This window comes from Arabidopsis thaliana, chromosome 5 (assembly GCF_000001735.4).
Source record: "Arabidopsis thaliana chromosome 5, partial sequence".
NCBI lineage: Eukaryota > Viridiplantae > Streptophyta > Magnoliopsida > Brassicales > Brassicaceae > Arabidopsis > Arabidopsis thaliana.
Genome location: NC_003076.8, coordinates 17321298 through 17341947, shown reverse-complemented (window position 1 = coordinate 17341947; position 20650 = coordinate 17321298). Strand labels below are relative to the sequence as shown.

General features: G+C 34.9%; 9 protein-coding genes and 1 long non-coding RNA gene across 12 annotated transcripts; 4 read left to right on the top strand and 6 right to left on the bottom strand.

Moving 5' to 3' along the window:
- Positions 1-133: 133 nt before the first annotated feature.
- On the top strand, positions 134-1877 carry AT5G43190 (Galactose oxidase/kelch repeat superfamily protein). Its single transcript, NM_123685.4, has one exon. It carries the CDS (start codon positions 437-439, stop codon positions 1646-1648), a length of 1212 nt encoding a protein of 403 aa, NP_568622.1. The 5' UTR covers positions 134-436; the 3' UTR covers positions 1649-1877.
- Positions 1878-3052: 1175 nt separating this feature from the next.
- Positions 3053-3649, top strand: AT5G43185 (uncharacterized protein). Its single transcript, NM_203145.2, has one exon. It carries the CDS (start codon positions 3143-3145, stop codon positions 3392-3394), a length of 252 nt encoding a protein of 83 aa, NP_974874.1. The 5' UTR covers positions 3053-3142; the 3' UTR covers positions 3395-3649.
- Positions 3650-4063: 414 nt separating this feature from the next.
- Positions 4064-5657, top strand: AT5G43180 (transmembrane protein, putative (Protein of unknown function, DUF599)). The gene is made up of 2 exons (NM_123684.6): positions 4064-4296; positions 4969-5657. Exons 1-2 carry the CDS (start codon positions 4132-4134, stop codon positions 5521-5523), a joined length of 720 nt encoding a protein of 239 aa, NP_199132.1. The 5' UTR covers positions 4064-4131; the 3' UTR covers positions 5524-5657.
- A 1056-nt stretch (positions 5658-6713) lies between these two features.
- Positions 6714-7827, bottom strand: AT5G43175 (basic helix-loop-helix (bHLH) DNA-binding superfamily protein; the record flags this gene model as incomplete). Its single annotated transcript, NM_148080.2, has 4 exons — positions 7463-7827; positions 7166-7384; positions 6947-7078; positions 6714-6809 (listed from the first exon to the last, which is right to left on the bottom strand). The coding sequence occupies exons 1-4, from the start codon at positions 7685-7687 to the stop codon at positions 6714-6716; spliced, it is 672 nt and encodes a 223-aa protein (NP_680385.1). The 5' UTR covers positions 7688-7827.
- A 2474-nt stretch (positions 7828-10301) lies between these two features.
- Positions 10302-11003, top strand: ZF3 (zinc-finger protein 3). The gene has a single exon (NM_123683.2). The coding sequence runs from the start codon at positions 10317-10319 to the stop codon at positions 10896-10898; it is 582 nt and encodes a 193-aa protein (NP_199131.1). The 5' UTR covers positions 10302-10316; the 3' UTR covers positions 10899-11003.
- On the bottom strand, positions 10596-12673 carry QWRF9 (QWRF motif protein (DUF566); the record flags this gene model as incomplete). Of its 2 annotated transcripts, NM_123682.4 has the most annotated exons (7): positions 10596-10913; positions 11184-11256; positions 11334-11441; positions 11536-11625; positions 11707-11823; positions 12060-12179; positions 12368-12673. In NM_123682.4, 6 exons carry the CDS (start codon positions 12671-12673, stop codon positions 11212-11214), a joined length of 786 nt encoding a protein of 261 aa, NP_199130.4. In that variant the 3' UTR covers positions 10596-10913; positions 11184-11211. The 2 variants fall into 2 exon arrangements, with proteins under 2 accessions (NP_199130.4, NP_001332192.1); NM_001344476.1 differs by lacking the exon at positions 10596-10913 and having other exon boundaries at positions 11083-11256.
- A 34-nt stretch (positions 12674-12707) lies between these two features.
- On the bottom strand, positions 12708-13488 carry AT5G43155 (QWRF motif protein; the record flags this gene model as incomplete). Its single annotated transcript, NM_001344475.1, has 2 exons — positions 12708-12732; positions 12797-13488. The coding sequence occupies 2 exons, from the start codon at positions 13486-13488 to the stop codon at positions 12708-12710; spliced, it is 717 nt and encodes a 238-aa protein (NP_001330876.1).
- A 1595-nt stretch (positions 13489-15083) lies between these two features.
- Positions 15084-15579, bottom strand: AT5G06475. The gene has a single exon (NR_142921.1). It is a non-coding gene; the product is annotated as an other RNA (long non-coding RNA).
- A 381-nt stretch (positions 15580-15960) lies between these two features.
- AT5G43150 (elongation factor) lies at positions 15961-17039 on the bottom strand. Its single transcript, NM_123681.6, has 2 exons — positions 16773-17039; positions 15961-16434 (listed from the first exon to the last, which is right to left on the bottom strand). Exons 1-2 carry the CDS (start codon positions 16870-16872, stop codon positions 16259-16261), a joined length of 276 nt encoding a protein of 91 aa, NP_199129.1. The 5' UTR covers positions 16873-17039; the 3' UTR covers positions 15961-16258.
- Positions 17040-18463: 1424 nt separating this feature from the next.
- On the bottom strand, positions 18464-20553 carry AT5G43140 (Peroxisomal membrane 22 kDa (Mpv17/PMP22) family protein). 2 transcript variants are annotated; one of them, NM_123680.4, is made up of 4 exons: positions 20049-20553; positions 19141-19369; positions 18895-19019; positions 18496-18804 (listed from the first exon to the last, which is right to left on the bottom strand). In NM_123680.4, exons 1-4 carry the CDS (start codon positions 20376-20378, stop codon positions 18724-18726), a joined length of 765 nt encoding a protein of 254 aa, NP_568621.1. In that variant the 5' UTR covers positions 20379-20553; the 3' UTR covers positions 18496-18723. The 2 variants fall into 2 exon arrangements, with proteins under 2 accessions (NP_001332318.1, NP_568621.1); NM_001344474.1 differs by having other exon boundaries at positions 18464-18804; positions 18895-19369; positions 20049-20474.
- Positions 20554-20650: the final 97 nt, after the last annotated feature.

Here is a 20650-nt window from a genome sequence, read left to right as displayed (position 1 = left end):
ATCAATTATCTATATATATATATATATATATATATATACATATTTCATTTTAAATATATAACTAAGTCATTTTGACTAAATTATTTAATTGTAAGATAATTAAAGTATTAGAACTGAAACTTCTAATTTTTTATCCGGTTTAATTCGATTTTACGCTAATTCTGGTTTCGAATTAATTTCGATTTGAATTACCGTTAATAAAAAAAAATGTCATTGTTTCAAAAAAGTAAAATTAATACTGTGTTTGACCAAAACAATAACCGATGGTAAATATAAATAAGGGTCCGGTTTATTTATTATTTTCCCCACATCCCAAATGTGAACCGGTCTAGACGCAAAGTCGCAAAGTCGCAAACGTTGAGTCTTCTTCGTTCTTCCCTTCTCTAGTCTTCTTGAACTAAAAGTTGGTTCAACCTTCTCTTTCGTGTTTCTCACCATGTTCCGTCTCAGAGCTCACGGAAAGAAACCCATAACCATCACCACCACCACCACCACCACCGCCTCCACTTTCCTCTACTGGTCACCAGAATCTTCCCCCACCGCTCTATCTTCTCCGACCAACTTGGATCCAAACATCTGGTCTAACTTACCAAACCACCTCCTCGAACACATCCTCTCTTTACTTCCTTTCAAAACTCTCCTCACTCTCCGATCAATCTCACGTCATCTCCGATCTCTAATCCTCTCTCCATCTTTCATCTCCGACCACTCTTTCTCTCTTCCTTCGTTTCTTCTCCTCTCTCATCCTCAATCTTTTAACTCCTTCCCTCTCTTTAACCCTAATCTCATCTCCTGGTGCACGTTACCTCTCCCTCGCTCCCTATCACTAACCTGCGCCTCTTCTCTTCTCTCTTCCTCCAACGGCCTCCTCTGTTTCTCCCTCTCACCTTCCTCTGTTTCTTCTCTTTCAATCTTCAATCCCTTAACAAGATCTTCAAGATCTATCAAATTACCTTGTTACCCTTTTCCCTTTGAGCTTCTCTCTCTTGTGACATCCCCCAAAGGCTACAAAATCTTCACTCTTTGTTCATCGTCCTCCGCCGCTTCTTCAAGATCCGTTTGTCTCTACGATTCCGGTGACCGCTCATGGAGAAAATTCGGCGGCGTTGATCAAGTTTTACCTCGTGGGTTTAACCAAGATGGAGTCTTTTACAATGGGTCACTCTATTTCGCTAGATCCGAGCCTTTTCTAATCGTGAGCGTTGATCTCAACGACGGAAAGTGGACAACAGCCACCGGAGACGGTGTTTTTCCGGCGGATGATGAGATCACGTTTGCTAGATTAGTAAGTGATCCAGAGAAGAAGATACTTTACATGGTTGGAGGAATTGGGAGCAATGGGATTTGTAGGAGTATCAAGATTTGGGAATTTAAAGAAGAAACAGAGAGTTGGATCGAAGTAGAAACATTACCGGACATTGTTTGTAGGAAGTTTACTTCGGTTTGTTACCATAACTACGAGCATGTGTACTGTCTGTGGCATAAGGAGATGATTTGTGTGTGTTGTTACAATTGGCCTGAGATTCTGTTTTTTCATGTTGGAAGAAGGACATGGCATTGGGTTCCTAAATGTCCTTCGTTGCCGGAGAAATGGAGTTGTGGGTTTCGGTGGTTCTCTTTTGTCCCAAGCTTGTCTGCTTCTGTTTAGTTGTTATATGATGATGGATTGATGTCTGTATTCATCTTTGTTATAGAGTATTTGTTATTGTTTGCGTTCAAATCTTCATTTTTTGGGGTCTTCTATCAATTGTTTCTTTGGTATCTCTTTGTGAAATAAAAGATTGGTAATATTGGGTATTGTTTGTTTTCATTTTCCATGTGTACGTACTTTTAAAATGAAACCATAGTAATTAGCAAAAAAAAATTGTTTTTGTTTAGTATGTATTTGTGCTAGGGTATAGTTTTCGGTATCACCATCTTTCGGTTGATCTTGAAATTTTGAGGGGTCTTCCAGAGTGGTTAAGATTGCTTGGAACACTGAGGTTTGACACATTTCATTTGAAGGATTCTTGGACCGTTCAACGCATTGTCACATATTTATTCCTTGTTAGCTAGTTGCTTACAAATGAGGGATTCTATCCAATCTAATAATATGTAAATATTTTAATTATCATTTAGTCTGCTGTAAGAATTTCTCCAATTTCTTGCTATGTGGCACATTTAATCTCGAACTTCTAAGTAAAATTAGGTTGTGTTAGCGGTGAATATGTGATTCCTATCATGAGAAATCATATGTTACATACACTTACGTTCAAAGTCCAAGTAAACTCAAAGACCATATCCTTGTTGAGGACTATTAAAAGGCGGGCCCATCTGACCATAATCTTTGATGAAACAATTTTCATAACCTGTGTTAAGTTAACCCCAAAAATCTTCGAACTCCTCACTATATTTTTTTTGTTTGTTTTTGTTTTGGCCAAGTGACAACAATTAATATTTTGCTAGATCCATTGCTAGTTCTATCCTAAAATACCGTGACCAAGTCACTCCATAGAGGTGCGTCCAAACTAACACATTTTTTTCTTTACTTTGAACTGATTGTCTCTCCAATTCGGCAATTCCTACTGTAAATTTTACATTTTCACCAACAATGATTTACATATTATAGAAAGAAAAGAAAAAGGGGGAAAATCTAAATAATTAGGTAATAGGATGAATGCTGGGAGAATTTTCACCACGGCGACAATTTCAACAACGTCGACAAATTCCTACAATTGAAAATACAAAGAAAACGAAAAGCATCATCACAGGAACCATCCATGCCTTGAAAATAAAAGCCTAGAATGTCTATCTCCCTAACTCTTCTAACTTTGCTTACCAATGAAATTTATGCATGTCACACATTTAACTTGCCTTTTTAACAAATTTTTACAGAGTTGAGTTACGTGAAATTTTGAATGCATGACGGAAAAGATCTAGAAAGATGAACACATTACATTAGTTATTCTATTTTCATGATCAAGTTTCCAAACTAATCCCAAAATAGCAAATGTTCCAAAAAAGATCTAGAGAAAATATAGCAAAACACTAAAAATAAACCTTTAAACAAAACACAGCATATCATTAAACAAATGTTCAGGGGATAACAAATTTTCACTGTCTTGTCATTCTTCTCATCTCCTAGACAAAGGAAACTCAGGAGATGAGAAGAAAATTTTGGTGGTTGTTTATAAACTATAATATAATACACATCAAATCTTTGACACGATACCAACTTGAAGAAGAAGAAGAAGCTGCATTGATCTTCCCAAAAGATCCTCCATGGTTCAAGGCATGGATGGTTCCTGTGATGATGCTTTTCGTTTTCTTTGTATTTTCTATTGTAGGAATTTGTCGACGTTGTCGCAATTGTCGCCGTGGTGAAAATTCTCCCAGCATTCATCCTATTAACTAATTATTTAATTTAGATTTTTTTTTTCCTTTTTGTTTTCTTTCTATAATATGTAAATCATTGTTGGTGAAATGTAAAAGTTTACAGTTTCACCATATCGATTTCTTATCGCTTTGATCTAATGAAAGCAGAAAAGAATAAATATGTCAAAGATTAAGGATAAACAAATGCAGAAAAGAATGGTATATATAAGAACAATTAAGAATGTGAACAGAAAAAAATGTTAGTTTTTAATCTACTTTGAAATTCAGAAACATGATGTGCAGGAAAAATAAAGTGGTAATAAAAATTCTCAAAGTCAAATTCAATGTCAAATACATACAACAAATTAAAAAGATCAATACATATGAATATTTGATATATGTTTTTATTATAACCAACTACTTACACTTGTGCATGTTAATGTTTTACATGATACCTATTAGATAGTGCTTTACTATAATAATTGTTAATAATAGGTAAAGTGAGTGTATAGTCAGATGTTGATATGTCCTACTTTATCCCATAAATATTTAACTTTTGTTAATACTCCGACCAAGAATTAGTTGCGTATACGTCCAAAATAACACCAACAAGACAATGGAGAGATGTCCACTACTTTCATTTGATATCTGACTATGAATCCCATTTGTCCACTAACTTTTCATCTTTATATATATTCCTATGTCAATACGAATTAGAATCAGTATTAGTCCAAATTGAGGAAAAAGAGAGAGAGAGAGAGAGAGAGAGAGGAGAAAATGAGAATGAAGATCGACACAGACAGCATTGTAGTGCCATTGAGTTTGTTGATAGCTGTGGGATACCATGTCTTTCTATGGAACACCTTCAAGCACAATCCTTCTCGTACTTCACTTGGCATTGATTCCTCAAAACGCAAATCTTGGTTCCGTGACATCAAAGAGGTTCTTCTTCTTTTCTGTTTTTAGAAGTTTGTTTACGTACACTTTGTTTTGCGCTTATATGTATATAAACTTATGATATAAAAATTATTTTAAAACTTTAGGCAAATATACAAAATTTTAGAAACATTTCTATTGTTCTTTTACGTTTGCTCTCAAAATTTTCAAAAGATGATAAATATGAATACGTAAACATGCATACACACTTTTGTTTTACATATTAATAAACAATCTAGATCCTTAATTGTTTTTACCAAAAAAAATCTTTATTAGTTGTATAAACGCAAGCGGAATAAAATGGTGTTTGCGTTTAGATGTATTTAGTGAAAAATCGAAAAGTAATTCACATGTTAACACAAAGACAAAACTTTGCGAAACAATCAACCCCCTTATGTCTTTGTATTTTTTTTCTTAACAACTATTAAATACCTTTGAACAATCTATAGGTATTACTTTAAAAAAATCTTCGAGGAAACGGAATAATCATATCGTCGTGTTTACATTTAACAAATATATTTAGAGGAAAATGGAAAGGAAAAAAAATAACTCACATGTAAACGCTAAGAAAAAGTTTTGCTTTTAGGAGTAAATCAATTAAATCCCTAATGCCTCTGTAGTGTTTTTTTATTTAATAAATAGTTTCTTCCTGTTTTGTTGATCATAATGAAAACGCAGGGTGACGATAAGACTGGGATGTTGGCCGTACAAAGCTTGAGGAACAAAAAAATGGTGACAATTCTAACCGCTACAATCGCCATCCTTATCTTCCTTTCTCTAGCTGCGGTAACTAACAACGCATTTAAAGCCAGTCATCTCATCACTGCCGCTGATGACATCTTCTTTGGCTCACAAAATGCTAAAATCTTTGTCCTAAAATATGCCTCAGCCTCGTTACTTCTTGCAGCAAGCTTCTTCTTTAGCTCAATTGCCTTGAGTTATTTAATGGATGCAATTTTCCTTATCAACGCAATAGCTAAAAAGCATGAAGGAGACTGTGACTGCGCTTATGATATCACGGGGACAAGTTCGTTTAGGGAGTATACAAGATTGGTGTTGGAGAGAGGGTTTTTTATGGCTATGGTTGGGAACAGAGTTATGTGTGTTTCTATACCGTTGTTGCTTTGGATGTTTGGACCGTTACCGGTGCTCGCATCTTCATTAGGCCTTGTTTGGGTGTTGTATCAGTTTGATTTTCCGTCAACCGCTAAAATTTCTGTTTGTAAAACATAGAGAGAGAGATATTGAAAATAACAGGTTGATTATTGTTTTCATTCATTATATATAATAACGAATGGAAATGAACAAAGAGTTTGAACGATACAAAATAGTTTTATTTGTTGACAAGTTCTCAACTTCAACATTCGTTTCTACTATTTGGAATATTCATTGTTTATGTTAATTTTGCATGGTCGCAAGCCATGATTTCAGATTTATACCCAAATGATTAATTTACTTTAAAACAAAGTATTGTATAACGATTAAAACTTTTAAATGCATATTTCGTAATTTTCGGCTTTTTGTTTTCTGGTTTAAATTTTTGGCATATATGATAATTCTTGCATTCACACTTTGCATGGCTTATGCAAATCAGTAATTACCACCAGTCTGTTGGTTCGACACGGTATATATTATATATTTGGTCAAGTTCTACATGGTATGTTTATGTAAAGTAAATAAATTTACAAATTTATCATAATTTAGGGTTCTAATTTTATGGTCTACCTCTAAATAAGATATTGTATATGCACATATAAATCGTGCATTTCATTAAAGACAACACTATCTGATTAGGTGGTAGGAAATAAAAACAGTGCATGGGATGCAATAAAATCACAAGAAAGTGACATCTAATATATTCCTAAACTGAGAATATATTCTCATATATGCTTCACAAGACACGGTTCGATTATTTGATTCTTGTTCATGTCCTTCTGAAAACATCTAAGATAATATTGGATAAATGCATAAAACATTAGCACGTCCGATCCCCTTCGCAGAGACTGCGCATGCACTCACAAATATTCGTATTCATAAATTCTAACTCGCCTTTTAATTATGTATACAACGGTAATTATGTTAAAAACTAGCTTCCGAAATAAAATCTGAAAAGTACCTCTAATATTTATGAAATTAAATAAACACATCTAGTACGTACGATATTGAATTGATATCTAAATAAATATTGGTAGTCCTTAAAATAATATTTATGACTTTCAGGTACATCTTAAAAGAAGATTAAAATTAAAATGCTGTTAGTCCAAATTGTCTTTAGCATATAATAATTACAAAAAGAGTGTCAAGTTCATAGAACGCAATAGACAGAAAAATTGAACAACTCAAACAAAAAATAACCATAATCATGAATATAGAACGAGAAAAAAAACAAGTACTGTAAGTTATGTTATTCCAATGATTTTGTCTTAAATAAGCCGAGACAAAAGATTGTGATGTAGTCCCATATTCAGACCATTGTGAGCAAGAGGTGCATACATCCATAGATCTTCTGAACTCAAGAGCTACATTGCAAAATTTCCAAAAACGACAAAAGTGTTTGGTTAGGAAAAATGGTAAAACAGAGTTTAGGTAAGAGTTTTACATGGTTTCTTGCAGTACAAGAAACGATCAATACTCCAACAAGAAAAAAAGTCGTTACCTTGATTTGAAGCTGCAGGAACTTCACGTAATGGACAGCATCTTCCAGCATTGTGCTTATATCGACCTTTGTCCCATTAGGAACTAGGCTCTGCAATGTCTTTAGCCTATCGTTTATCCTTTCTCTTCGTTTCTGCAACATTCATCAACATTATTATTCCACAAAACCTAAAAACTCAAATCAACAATGAAAATATTTGTTTAGGTTATCTTGAATTACCCTAGCGTATAGGCTCTGAGGATCGGAAGCTATCCCTCTGTTGGCTTTCGCTTTGCGTTTTAGGCTTTTTGATGTATTAGACACTAAACCTAAAGCCTTTTCATCATCTGAACTATTATAACTGCTTAGGCTTTGACCATCTCTCCAAGCAGTCTTAGGCTCGGTAACCAAATTGCTTTCCGAGCTTAACTTTTGCTTCTTCCTTGGTTTCAACAGATCCTGCTTTGCATTACCGTTATGGGTTAATATTCGACAAATGTAAACATAGGAAACTTAACATTTTTTACTTAAACTTACTTGTCTTGAGTCGACATTTCGGTTCGTTTGGTGGTTGGAACCATCAAGAACGGCCGCATAGTTACTTTGCAGAATTGTACCAAATGGGAAGAAATCATCAGAAGAGAAAACATCAGTCTCATTTGGAGCATTGCAAAAGCTCGATTCGTTAGATGAACATTGATCAAAGTTGAACATCCCCAAAAGAGACTCCAATTCACCATCTACAAAAGCTTCATTCTCCATTTTTCTTTTCTTATGCGTTCGCCTTTACATTTATATATAGCAACGTTCAAGCTTATATTAGAGACATGAGGAGAATAACTTTGAGAAGGAATATAAATATTTGATGGCTGATTATAAAATCAGGGTTTTAAAATCTCATTGTATCTTGAACAAGTCTTAATGTTCTTAACCTACCATGCTCAACTACGATTAGTCAACTTGTGGGGTCGGTAAAAGCCAAGTTTAGACAGAGTCAAAGAGGTTATGCCACTCCATTGCATGACGAGTACATTAATGTTAGTATATTCTATATATATATAGAAGGATTCATGTTTTTCAATGAATGTTAAACATTTTAATGTACACACAATCACAAATAGAGTAAAGAAAGAATATATGGGGCGCCCCCAATGCACGTTATGTACAAAAATGTCCTGTGACAATGAACTTGTTTTGTTAGTTTTCTAACGTTTGGGAAAATAAATAGTCAATGAAATACTATAATCCAGATGTGAATAATTTCTCTTTTTCCGCAAAACATGGATGATCTTACGTTGGGGTTCGGAGTGTCGATCCATCCAATAAGAAAAAAATTCACGATTCGCTTAAACTAATTAAACTGTAGACATGTAGATATTATCGTTAATGTCCGAGTGTCGGATCACATAGCGAGTCCAAAAAAAGTGAATTCACAACCCAACATTTTTACTAACTAATTTTTTAAAAAAATATTCTAACTACAAATCGAATCTAATTAACCCAATAAGAATTGAATACGTAATTAAAGATGATGATAAACAATATAGACGAGCTACTTTTTAGTCTAAACAACAATTTACTCGTGACTAGAATATGTATCTGCATGCTAATGTGGTCGTTGTCTAATTAGCTTGATTCAAATTCCTATAATACATATTGTTAAAAGATAATGAACAAAGTAATAGTAGAAGACCAAAGGACGGCACGGAATAATTTGAGATTCCGACAAGATCAGATTCACACTCGTTTGCTTGTCTTAAGATCACCCTTACAGAGACAGATAAAATTTAATAAGTCAAAAGTCATTGTCCATAATAAAAACAAAGAAACACAGCTCGGAAATGTATTCTTGTCTCTAAGTTTGAGTTAAGGTACAATGCATTAATCTCACCGATTAGCTATTCATTGGTTGTTAGATCTATTTTTTCAACATCCCGTTACTAGATTAATTATAAAGTTTTTTCTTTCTAAAGATTACACACAAGTTTATACTAGATGTTGTTAAGCTATTGATGATTCAACCATGCATAATCTGTTACCGACGATTCTCCCATTGCAACATAACCCAAAAGGTCCCCCTTCCGCTTGTGAAAGGAAAAACTAAAGGTTTAGAGATATATGCACACATTATATTCGTGAAAGCACATGCATGACCCATATGTTTTTCAAGAGTTTACGAAGGTCATCGTTGCTCAGGCCACCAAACTTTGCTGGTATATCTGCTTCGGTAGCTTGTCTTAAACTCGTTAGTTGCAGCAAGCCTAAGAATCATTACACTTCATTAGGCTTTTCGTTTTTAGGCATCTAACATGATGTGTCTTTTAGATCTCGTAATGTGAGAAAAGAGAGAGAGATAGGTTACTCTTAGAGAATTAGGTTAATTAATTGTTGGAAATTATTTTTTAGTTAGCATAAAGACCTAATTATATAAGTAATTATACAATCTATATTATAACGTAAATAGCTAGTAAAAATGATACAACTTAGATTCTAACCTAAACGTGAAAAAAGCACCCATAATCCTAACTTTAAAAGAAAAGTCCCAAAACCTTATACTAAAGAGAAGACCATTAAACCAAAACTCTTATACCGTATCATGACACAAGTTGTTGAATCCAATTTAGTGTAACTTCAACTCTAGACATTCACGCATTTGAATTAAAACCAATAAAGAAAATTTCATGATTCTTGGTTGCAATGGGCTGTGGGAATTAAGTTATAAGCTCTTTGTTTCTTGTTGTCATGAGTTCTCTACCGAAACATCCAATCATCTTTTATATTCAAGGTTTCCTCATTATAATCTTAATCTACACACATTGCCTCCGTTTTCAAATGTTTGGACCAAGTAATGAATGCTATTGGGTTTGTTCAGAAATTCCCAAAGGTACAACAAACCTACACTTAAATAAATAACTACATATATAAGCAAAGTGTTAAAACATAAATGAAAAGCTAGATGAATATTAATTGTAAAATACGGCCTAAGTTTAGAGACAAGGTTTTTATTAGTTTTAAAGAATCAATCATTATTGTGTGTAGTTGGATTCAAATGTCAACTCTCAACTAGTCAGAAGAAGAGTATATAGCCCGACTTGTGTAACATTTCTCTCCCCCACAAAACGTGCCAAAATTAATATATTCCACTCTCACCAAATGTTGAAATAATATTTTAATTATACATTCACTTTCGTTACAACTTACAACAAACAACTTGCTCAGCACATATTTCGTTTCAACTAAATACTTAAAATAATTAGAATGGCCAATTTGGCCACCCACTCTCACTCTTCTTTCTCACGCAACTTCCTCTCTTCTCAAGATTCTTCTCCATACTTCACCTTCTTCTATATATCTCTCTGCTCTCAAATTAGGTTTTAAATTTTCTATAGCAATGGCGCTTGAAGCTCTTAATTCACCAAGATTGGTCGAGGATCCCTTAAGATTCAATGGCGTTGAGCAGTGGACCAAATGTAAGAAACGATCCAAACGTTCGAGATCTGATCTTCATCATAACCACCGTCTCACTGAGGAAGAGTATCTAGCTTTCTGTCTCATGCTTCTTGCTCGGGATGGCGGCGATCTTGACTCTGTGACGGTTGCGGAGAAGCCGAGTTATAAGTGTGGCGTTTGTTACAAGACGTTTTCGTCTTACCAAGCTCTCGGCGGTCATAAAGCGAGCCACCGGAGCTTATACGGTGGTGGAGAGAATGATAAATCGACACCATCCACCGCCGTGAAATCTCACGTTTGTTCGGTTTGCGGGAAATCTTTCGCCACCGGTCAAGCTCTCGGCGGCCACAAGCGGTGCCACTACGATGGTGGCGTTTCGAACTCGGAAGGTGTGGGGTCTACTAGCCACGTCAGCAGTAGTAGCCACCGTGGATTTGACCTTAATATTATACCGGTGCAGGGATTTTCGCCGGACGACGAAGTGATGAGTCCGATGGCGACTAAGAAGCCTCGCCTGAAGTAAGTCTTTGTTGAAGACCTGGAAGTTTATCAAATGTAAATATCAAATTTCAATTTCAAGGAACAGTTTTGTTGATTCTATTACCAATACACAATACGATTCAATTCCTTTGTTTCTGAAGTAACAGCATACTAAATTCATTAGAAAACCGAATCGAAAATATTTACAACTGACTTTTGTTTGGTTGTTAAACTATCAAGTGAATTTGGCCTCTCTATTTGAATTAGATGATCTCCTTACATTCTCATAACTCCAAAATTGCCGATAATGAGTAGCTTTCTTACTTACACTCTGTTTTGTTAACTTTGCCACCTTACTATTGTAGCTGTGTAACCTGTGTCCTCAAACTGCATTCTGTTACCTGCATAGTTTAGAGATTAATCCCCAACACTGTAGGTATAGTGCAGACAAATCTATAATGAATTTGAGATATTGTACCTGCAGAGCTGAGATTGTGTTTAGAAGGTCCCGGCACACGTCGAGCATCCCTTCGTCCTTGGCATTCACACGGCCAAGTTCTGCTGCCAAGCTACTTATTTTCCCAACCTGGGATATTGGCTTTCACTTTGAAGATACAATATGAATAAAACGCAATAGAAGATTGTGCCATAAACATTATCCGAGAGAAAAGAAGAGTCACCTTTGGCAGCAACAAGCATATGGAAGATGCCATTGCTTGCATAACATCAACTGCTGAACAAATGGCATCCTTAACACTTTGTACATTTACCTGCGATAACATGATCATCAGCAAGGATCACATGCTTTCCCAACACATAACTAAAAAATAATTTGAGTAGAATAGCCAAACCATTGCCCCGCAATCAACAGGTAGACAAAGGGTGCTGCCTTTCAAAGCTTCAGCAGCTCCTACCAAAGAACCCATATAATTCCGATCAATAACCAACCACTCTTCTAGATGTCCCATCTATACATAGGCATGAAAAACATTTAAGTTTCTGGCTAAGTAAAATTCAATTAGATGAAGCTTTTAGGAGGTCCCAATGCTGTAATAAGCAGAGCATACAAAGGAACCGAAATAGAGATATAAAAGAAAGAACAGAAAAGGGAAGAACAGAAGACTGAGAGTAACTTATATAGTGTTACTAAAAGAGCACAGGGGCTAAAGGCAGTTCAATAAATAACAAAAGCGGATTAACTTACCTGCATATTGAGGATAGATATCAGTTTCAAATTCTGCTTCAGGTGCTGCATTTCAATTCTTTTCATGCTGACAGAATTATACAGATTAGAGATACTTCTCCATGCATTGTACAGTCTTCTCTGCAATGAAAAATATAATCACTTGGACAGAGACAAGCCTGTACTAACATAAATAAATTCGAATTTTCAACACAACACAGATGTACGTACGAGATTGTTTTGACTGAAACTGACAGATTTCTACAACCAATAGCTGTTGTGCTATCAATAATCAAGATTCTAAAGCATTCAGGAAGAAAAGGTCTAACCTCCTCTCTCATCTTTTGTGAAGAGATAACAGCATTTGCTCGTGCATTAGCAAATTGCCATTGCAGCAACCTACTGTGTAATAGCCTTAACAAGTGAGCATCAGCAACCCCATTATCTCTGATCTTCTCTTTACCATCCACAGCAAAATGCGGAATCAAAGGCGTGTTTTTACTCAGTGAGCTTCTCACTCTTAGTGGACTCATTCTATCTGAAGGACTAACCCCTCTTGGAGGAACAACCTCTCTCGAAGGGCTTAAACCTCTAGCAATGCTAGTTCCTCTCGGACTTGACAAAGCTGCATTCATACCAAATTTACTAGGTGAAGCAGGTCGAATCTGCTCACTTTTTGGAAACAATTGGCTTCCTTTGGGGACAATACAGAACTATCCACAGATATCTTCCTCAGTCCATGTGAGCTAGGCTCTAACCGATCCTGCGAAACTCTCGCCTTAACCACATTGCCACGAGCTGGTAACATTTTCCCTCTTCCATTAGAGCTTCCAGAAGAAACACTCTCTGTCTCCAAATCAACACTCGTTATCCGCTCACGCGAAACCGGTCTATTACTAACCATGGAATCCTGCAGAGCTCTAGCTACACCATTGCCAGATCCGATCAATTTCTTCCTAGTATCAGTGAAATCTACACTTCTACTACTTAAACAACTAGGTTGCAGAGACCTAGGCCATTGATCAGAGAGTTTCAATTTCTCTTGTTTACCTCCACCACTCTTAGATATTGTTGCCGAAGAAGTCGTCTTCCTCCTCTCTAATGTTCCTGGAGTAAACGAATCCGCCTGAAACGACGCGAACAAGCTTCTCCCAGAAGTCAACAACATCCTCTCCGCTTTAGAAACTTCTCGTCGATCTAAAGACTCACGACGTGGTGTTGATTGCGGCCGATTAGTAGCAACAGACGACGGAGTCACCGGTCGAGTAACGATCGGAGATTGACATCTCTTCGGTGATGATTGGTGGAAGAAAGAAGAAGTACCGCCAAGGTATCGTGATGCTACATCTCGTGTTTTTGGGCGGCGATTTGATGATTCCGATGGAAACGACGGTGGTTTGTTCTGTTTAACGTTTGCGTTGAAAGAAGGTGAAATTGTTGCAGCTGTCATCTCCGACATTGAGAAATCAACATTGCCTCGTTATTGAATGTGAGCAAGGAGAGATTGAATAGAGAAGATTTTTACGGATTTGAGAGATTCCCGGCGAGACTAGGGTTTTGATTTTAGTAGAAATGTGAGTGAATTTTGCAGTGTTAGTATAAATCTCCGGCGAACTTGAGAATAGAGTGGGGAAGGTGGGGAGATAATTACGTTTAAGTTTTGTGAGGGTATAACTGTCGTCTCTTTCCTTTATTAATTAATATGGCTTAACATGCGTAATTGTGTATGCGTATTATTTATTGAAATTTAAGAAATTATTTTATAAAAAAAACTCAAAACCAAACCTTAAAATATAAAGAGCAAATAAAGATTACAATTTTCTGTGCAAATATGCATATCCATTCCTGGTAATAACAAATATTATGAAATACTATAAATAGAAGACAAGTTTGCATTATTTATTTAAATAAAATAAGTTGAATAAGAGATATGAAATAAATAAATCATAAACAAACTCTTCTTTTATGATACAAGATTTTGAAAAGTTTCATTGTCACTTATGTCACTAATATGGATCCCACCTTCTGTTGTGATCTTTTGAGATTTTCCATGTAATTACGATATCTTTTCTTGTTTCTTGCAGTAAGTCTATGTTCTCTTTCTTTGGTCGTCTCATGATTGTAATGAGATAACATATGTGCAGCAAAACTTTGAGAAGTATTAAACACACCTTTACATTTAGAACATGTATATGGACCGTATTTTTCATATGGTAGACTATGCGTACGAACATCATATTGATCCTTATCATTTTTCTCATCTTCTTCAGAATCAATATAATAAATAGATTATTCAAAAAGATTGGCTGGTTTGGACACTTTCATCAAAGATCGACCACCTTGGAAAACACAGATTGTGCTTTGATAACAAGGAATTCATGTCTAAATGTTGACGATCAATAGAATCTTGGTGTGGAAACACGATATTAAGAGGTGTAGGGTTCAAGATTTTGCACTTTGCGTTAAAAGAATTTGGACGATGAAATATAGGATTCAAACTGTTGGACGAGTCTAAGAGCAACTTTAATGGTAGACTCTTAATTTTGTCTCTTAACTATTATGATGAATTGTTTTATTGAAAAACATTATAGCTAAGAATTTTTGTAATGGTTTGAAGCTCTTAAACCTTCTTTTATCTCTTAGCTAAGAAACACTTCTAAACTATTCACATGTTATTTTGATTATATTATACCTAAGATTTATAGTATGAGACATGTAATAAGGATGGTCTAAGGCATGCTTAACATGTTCAATATCACGTTGAGAGTTGTTACATGTATTGGTGGGGAAAATAGGAGTATACCTATTTATGTTGGTTTGAGTGAAAGAAACTTTTGTAAAATGAGAATTATTTTTAGTAGGAAAATAATCGAAACGAGAGACATAATCAAAGTTTCTTTTCTTCATATGATAAGTCATATGTGAATTATTAAATCCAACAGAAGATGAAGAGATATGTGAAGTTTGAAGCGAGTCTCTGATATCGTTTCTTACTCAAAGTCTAAGTAGCATGTCAATACCATCACATTCGAGAATGAGAAGAAGCTGGAAACGGAGATTGATACTGATCGGTTTACTTACAACAACCGATAAGTATGAGACCAAATAGAGAACCGATCGGTATAACTCCATAACCGATCAGTATGATGCCGTTTTGCATTCCAGCGAGATACATGCGATTAAAGTGTTCAACGACGCGATCCCCACCTTTGGAGCTGTTGAATATGAAGGCATGACAAATGACAAGAACTTAGATGTCATGACAAATGAAGAACTTGGTGGAAAGAAGATGAAGGCATGTGAAATTTTCATTAACAAAAAAAAAACTCAAATTATTGTGTGATGATGTGATTGACAAAAAAGATTGAGACAAGTATAAAGATAAAAGATTCACACGAAAAGAATATGTAAGTTTGACATTGGGAAAAAAAAAAGAGGCAAAGAGTATATAGATATCAACATGCGTTAGTTACATATAATGAAATCAAAGAGTCGTTAGGTGAAATGTCTAACCAAAAAAGAGAAAAAGCAATCACATCATCACACAATACTTGTTGAATACTCTTTTAAAGACCGGCCTTTTAATAAGCCTAGAAGCAGCCGACACACATATATGAAGCAAACACACACACACTTGTTTGGACATCAGTATCTAACCAATTGATTCTGACGTTTCATCTTTCTCATTGGTTGCTAATTTAATTTCTTTTAATAATGGCCACTAATTTGGAACTTGGAAGTCTAATCTTTTTTATGGAATAGGGATGTCTTTTTTCTTTCTAAAGAGACCTATTAAATAAAGATACCACTATATTATTCCTTTTCCTTGGAAAAAGGCTTTGATTTTAAAATTTGATAAATTTATCATTGGATTCTCAAGAAAGTTTTTCCTTCTATTACAAAATCCATTTTTTAGCAACTTGGGAGTTTTAAGTTAAGATTTGTTCTGTTTTCTTATGTGAAAAGGCAAGATCAATGAAACCAAGTAGATGAACATAGGTAGTATCAAACTATGTAAAGCATTTTGTAATATATATACAACACTCATGTGATGATAAGTACATAGAGGTATGCAATGGAATATATAACAGCTAATTTAAAACTCTGCAACCTCGGATTCATTATTTGCGAAATTTGTCAATAAAACCACACCACACTGCAAGGGACCCGTCAAGGCTCTCTCAAATACAACAATGGTTTGGTTTATATCATAAAACGGATCAGAATCTTTGGCAAAGATACGAACCAAGAAGATTCCAACAAGGTTTCTTCCTCTGTTGTTGTTGTTGTTGGATTGGTACGCGTGTAAGATCTTCATTCTTGTGTAACAAATTCCACATTATGTGTATGTCTTCATACTCGCAAGAACTCACGTCATGTTCTAACCTCAAAAGTCCTACAACACAAAAGAACAATCATTTAGTGTTTTTTAAAAACACTTAACAACGATTTATTCGGGTTTTATCGAAACGTTCGAATAATCCGAAAGGTGACTAAATCCTCCATAGTAAAGATTTTTCCTCAAGACCATCACGGATAAAGCAACAAAACCTAATTCTTGATAGCTAAAATTTTTTCCACCGACAGTTTCTAGATATGATCAAGAATCACAAAAGAACGTGATAAAATCTAAACTAATCTCGTAAAGATCAACTTTTATTCGTTTTTCGATTGATGATGAAACAGAGGATTCTTAGCCCTCGGTGAAAAGGAGGGTAGAGGATTGGAGCTTACCGCTGTGTCGAAACCCGACGCGAACGGTGAAACGATTCCAGATACGCCGGGTGGGGAAGGCCATCGTGTTCCACCACTCTCTCCATCTCAGGCCGGCCATTAGATGAAAGTGTAGAGAAAGAGAAGAGAGAGGATGTAGGAAGGGAGAAGAAACCCAACCCCCAAAAACTGACGTTACAAGCAATAACTTAAAACTAAGTAGATAAAGAGAGAGAGTCTTATTAAAATAAAAAATATTTTAATAGGAAAGGAAATATCAGCCGTATATTCTATGTTTTATTCTTATAAACGTATTATAAATATTGAATACAATCGTGCAAAGACATTTTGGTCCTTTCCTCACTGATGGTGAAAACAAATCTTTTTTTCTTCTGACATTCTTCTGGTCTGGTTGATTTGGTTCGGATAGTGAAGTTTTATGATTTGGGTTTTGGAAAATAGGTTATATCAAAATTTATTTGGATTTGGTGTGAAACATTTTTTTGTTCAGATTAGGACTCCGTTAGGTGTTAGTTATAAGATTATGATAAAAATAAAAATAGTTACTTCTAGGCAATAAATGAAATATTTTTAAAAGGTTGTGATTGATTGTTAATTATAATTTATAATGTAAATAATTGAATTTAGATATTAAATTAATCTAAGTTCTGTTAAAAACTCACTAATCATATAATCTAATCTCTTATTTTGTTCTGAATAAAACATATTTTGGATTGAAACGGAAATATGCGGTACAACTGTGAAAAATTATGATACGTTTTTAATAATAACAAATATATATATTTATATAAAAAAATATGATATTTTATATGTAAACATTTGCCTTAGTTTGAGTATGTAAATTTTATGACAAATAAAATAAATTATTCTACTTTTCTTCCCATTTTTTTTCATCTTCATATTATTTTTTCTAAAAAATACCAATCATATAAATGGAGATATTTTTGATATTAATTTAATTATCAGTCGAGTTATAATAGAAATGAGATTGAATTGAATTGGGATGATAAAATTTAGTTCAATTCAGAAAAACAAAAAAAATTGGTTCAATTTAAATTGGTTCGGTTCAATTATAATGGTAACAAAACAAAAAAAAAAAGAGTTTTCGACTTTCGATTTGTGAAGGAGGATAATAAAGGAAAATCACTTAGCTGCGTCTTCTCCCTTTCGGCATGCTGACGTCATACCAATTAGATTTGAGCCACGTATGATAAGATTCAGTATGGGTCCCAAATGTCGAGTGCCGTTGTATACGACGAACACTATTAAATTGTCGGTAGCTCCTAGTTGCCTCCACGTGTAGATTTCCTGATGGCTTTCATGAAATCAAATTGGGTTTTTATTCATTTTTTGTGGAAGAAAATACGGAAGACCAAACAGTATCATTTTTTTTTCTGACGGCAAATATCTCGTGCCAATTGTTATTTTCTTAAAAGTATAGTAGGACAAAAGTGTAAGGGCAATTATATATACTTAGGACGATAAATAGTGTTTTATTTTGGCCACAATGTGACAATGGAAGAATGATGTTATATGATTCAAGGAGGCAATATGACCTAAAACGTGGCCTAAGTTTGGTTTCATTTGTGAATTATGTGGTTAACCTCATACTAGTTTTACCTACCCTAATTTATTTTTGGCATTAATTTAAATAAACAAAAATAAACCAAATTATTTTTTTAGTCAAAATGTTACAAGAAAGTAACAAAAAGTAAAAGAAGATGGTGAAGCAAGTTTTCGCAGTAAAACGCGATGGAACTTTGAGACTTCCTGATAAATATATGCTTAGATGATCAAAATTCATACATGTTTATGTCCATATCTATGCGATACTTTTGCTGCATTGTAGACACCAAAAAAACAAAAAAAATCTACTAGTACTGATGGTTGGTTCAATTGAATAAAAAGAATGCGATTGCGTGTGACCCAGAACACTCATACTTGTCATTGTTCAGCTGTCAGCTTTCGTCTGGTTTGCCATATATGTCAAATAGATTGTCCATATATATGCGCACGAGCTATTCATCAGTGGCTGCAACCAGAAGATTACAAGTTGAAGTTAAGAAGTGTCTTCAAACATCCCAAACAATAGAGAAAGTAATAAGATAGATATTTGGTTTACCTGTAGATGAACTGGCACATACTTGAATGTAACAAAATCACAGACCGGCCAATACATAAGTCCATTTTTCAATGTTGGCAGAAGATCTCTCTTCAATCTCGCCACAATTTCCTCAGAATTTTCGCCTTAAAAAGGACCAACAACGTGCCAGAACCAATCTCATAATGAGCACCATAAATTTACAGGCAGAGAAACCGTAAAAAGCTAAATCCGTTCAATCCATAGAGGTTTGATTATGTTATGTACCTTGTAAAGCAGCATTGTAGGAATAGAAGACTGTGTTGCTAACAGGTCCGAAAAGAACCTGCCCCATCATTATTTTCTTAAAGGTTGTCAACACGTCGCGCTTTGGCAATATCTTCGAAAGATAACTGAACCACAGATGCTGAGACGGCCCGAGAAATATCAACCCAAAGCTCGCCATTCTCGCTGTTCTTATCAAGTCAAAAGAACCAGTTGGCTCCATTGTGATCATCTGTTGAAGAATTTAGAGAGTCAACACAAATAAAACAAAACAAAAGGTTCTCTAGTTTCGCTCTAACATATTACTGGGGGAAGAGCACCACAACATGATCATAAAAAGACTCAAAAGAGAAATCCACTAATGACAAGAAGAAAAACAGAGTTTACAAGAACCCCAACACACACACCTAAAGCTTTTTTCACCTTAGCAATAAGTATTCACAAGAGATAATAACAAGAAGATTAGACTATTCGGATTGGAGTGTGAGTTTTCTGAGTAATCAAACCAATACTAAATTCATCCATTATTCAGTACAGAAAGACTTCAAATTCACAAGAGTACAATATACAGATTCAGTAAACACTGTAAGTACAGTCTCACACATCAAAGAACAACAGTTGAGAACACAGACTAAACCAAAAATATGAGAATAACAATTCATTAAAAAACACCAACTTTTAGTGCTATCTCCACCTATTCTTTACTAAAGTATTATAACTTCTTCCACTAGTAAGATTATGATCTAGTTTCAAATCAAATTTGGAATTGTCTTGGTATAATAACAAATGAAGATTAGTCTTTTCTTCCTAAATCAAGAGATAAAATTCAAAACTTTAACAAAATTCTCTAATTAGTAATGAAATGAGAAAGAACCCTAAATTCCAAAAACTACAAAGATTCAAAAAAAAACCTGAGAAGTGAGATCTGCAGCCATATAGATGACAGAAGTAGTGATACTCTTAGTCATAAAAGGATGTGATTCGAGCTTTCTCAAATACCATCGTAGAAACGCAGGTTGTTTCGAAGAAGAAGACGAAGCCTTCGTCGTTAGATTTCGCGACACGGAGAAAACACGAGGGATTACGAAATTCCCAGTTTTGCGTAGCTCGTGAATCGATCGGCCGGAGAATCCGAGAATCGGTTTCCGACCGGTGAACACTGTTTTCAAGAGAGCATTGTTGATCCCGTGAAGAGAGCGACGATCGGAGAAGAAACGTTTGCTCAATCCAACGATATTCATCTTCTTTTTTCGCCGATGCTTCGTTAATGGCGGCAGCTTACACTGTACTTTTGATGTATCTCTCTCTCTGTACCAGAACTTTTAGTCTCAATACACGCAAACAACAAACAGTGCTTAACCAAAACCAATAAACGACATAAAGTTTGATATATCTCTCCACGCAATAAAGCAAACGACAGCGTTTTTCGTATTCCATTAAACGTCATGCAGTTTTTAAAAGAACACCAATAAACAACATGAGGTTACTCATCCATAACAAACGGTATCGTTTT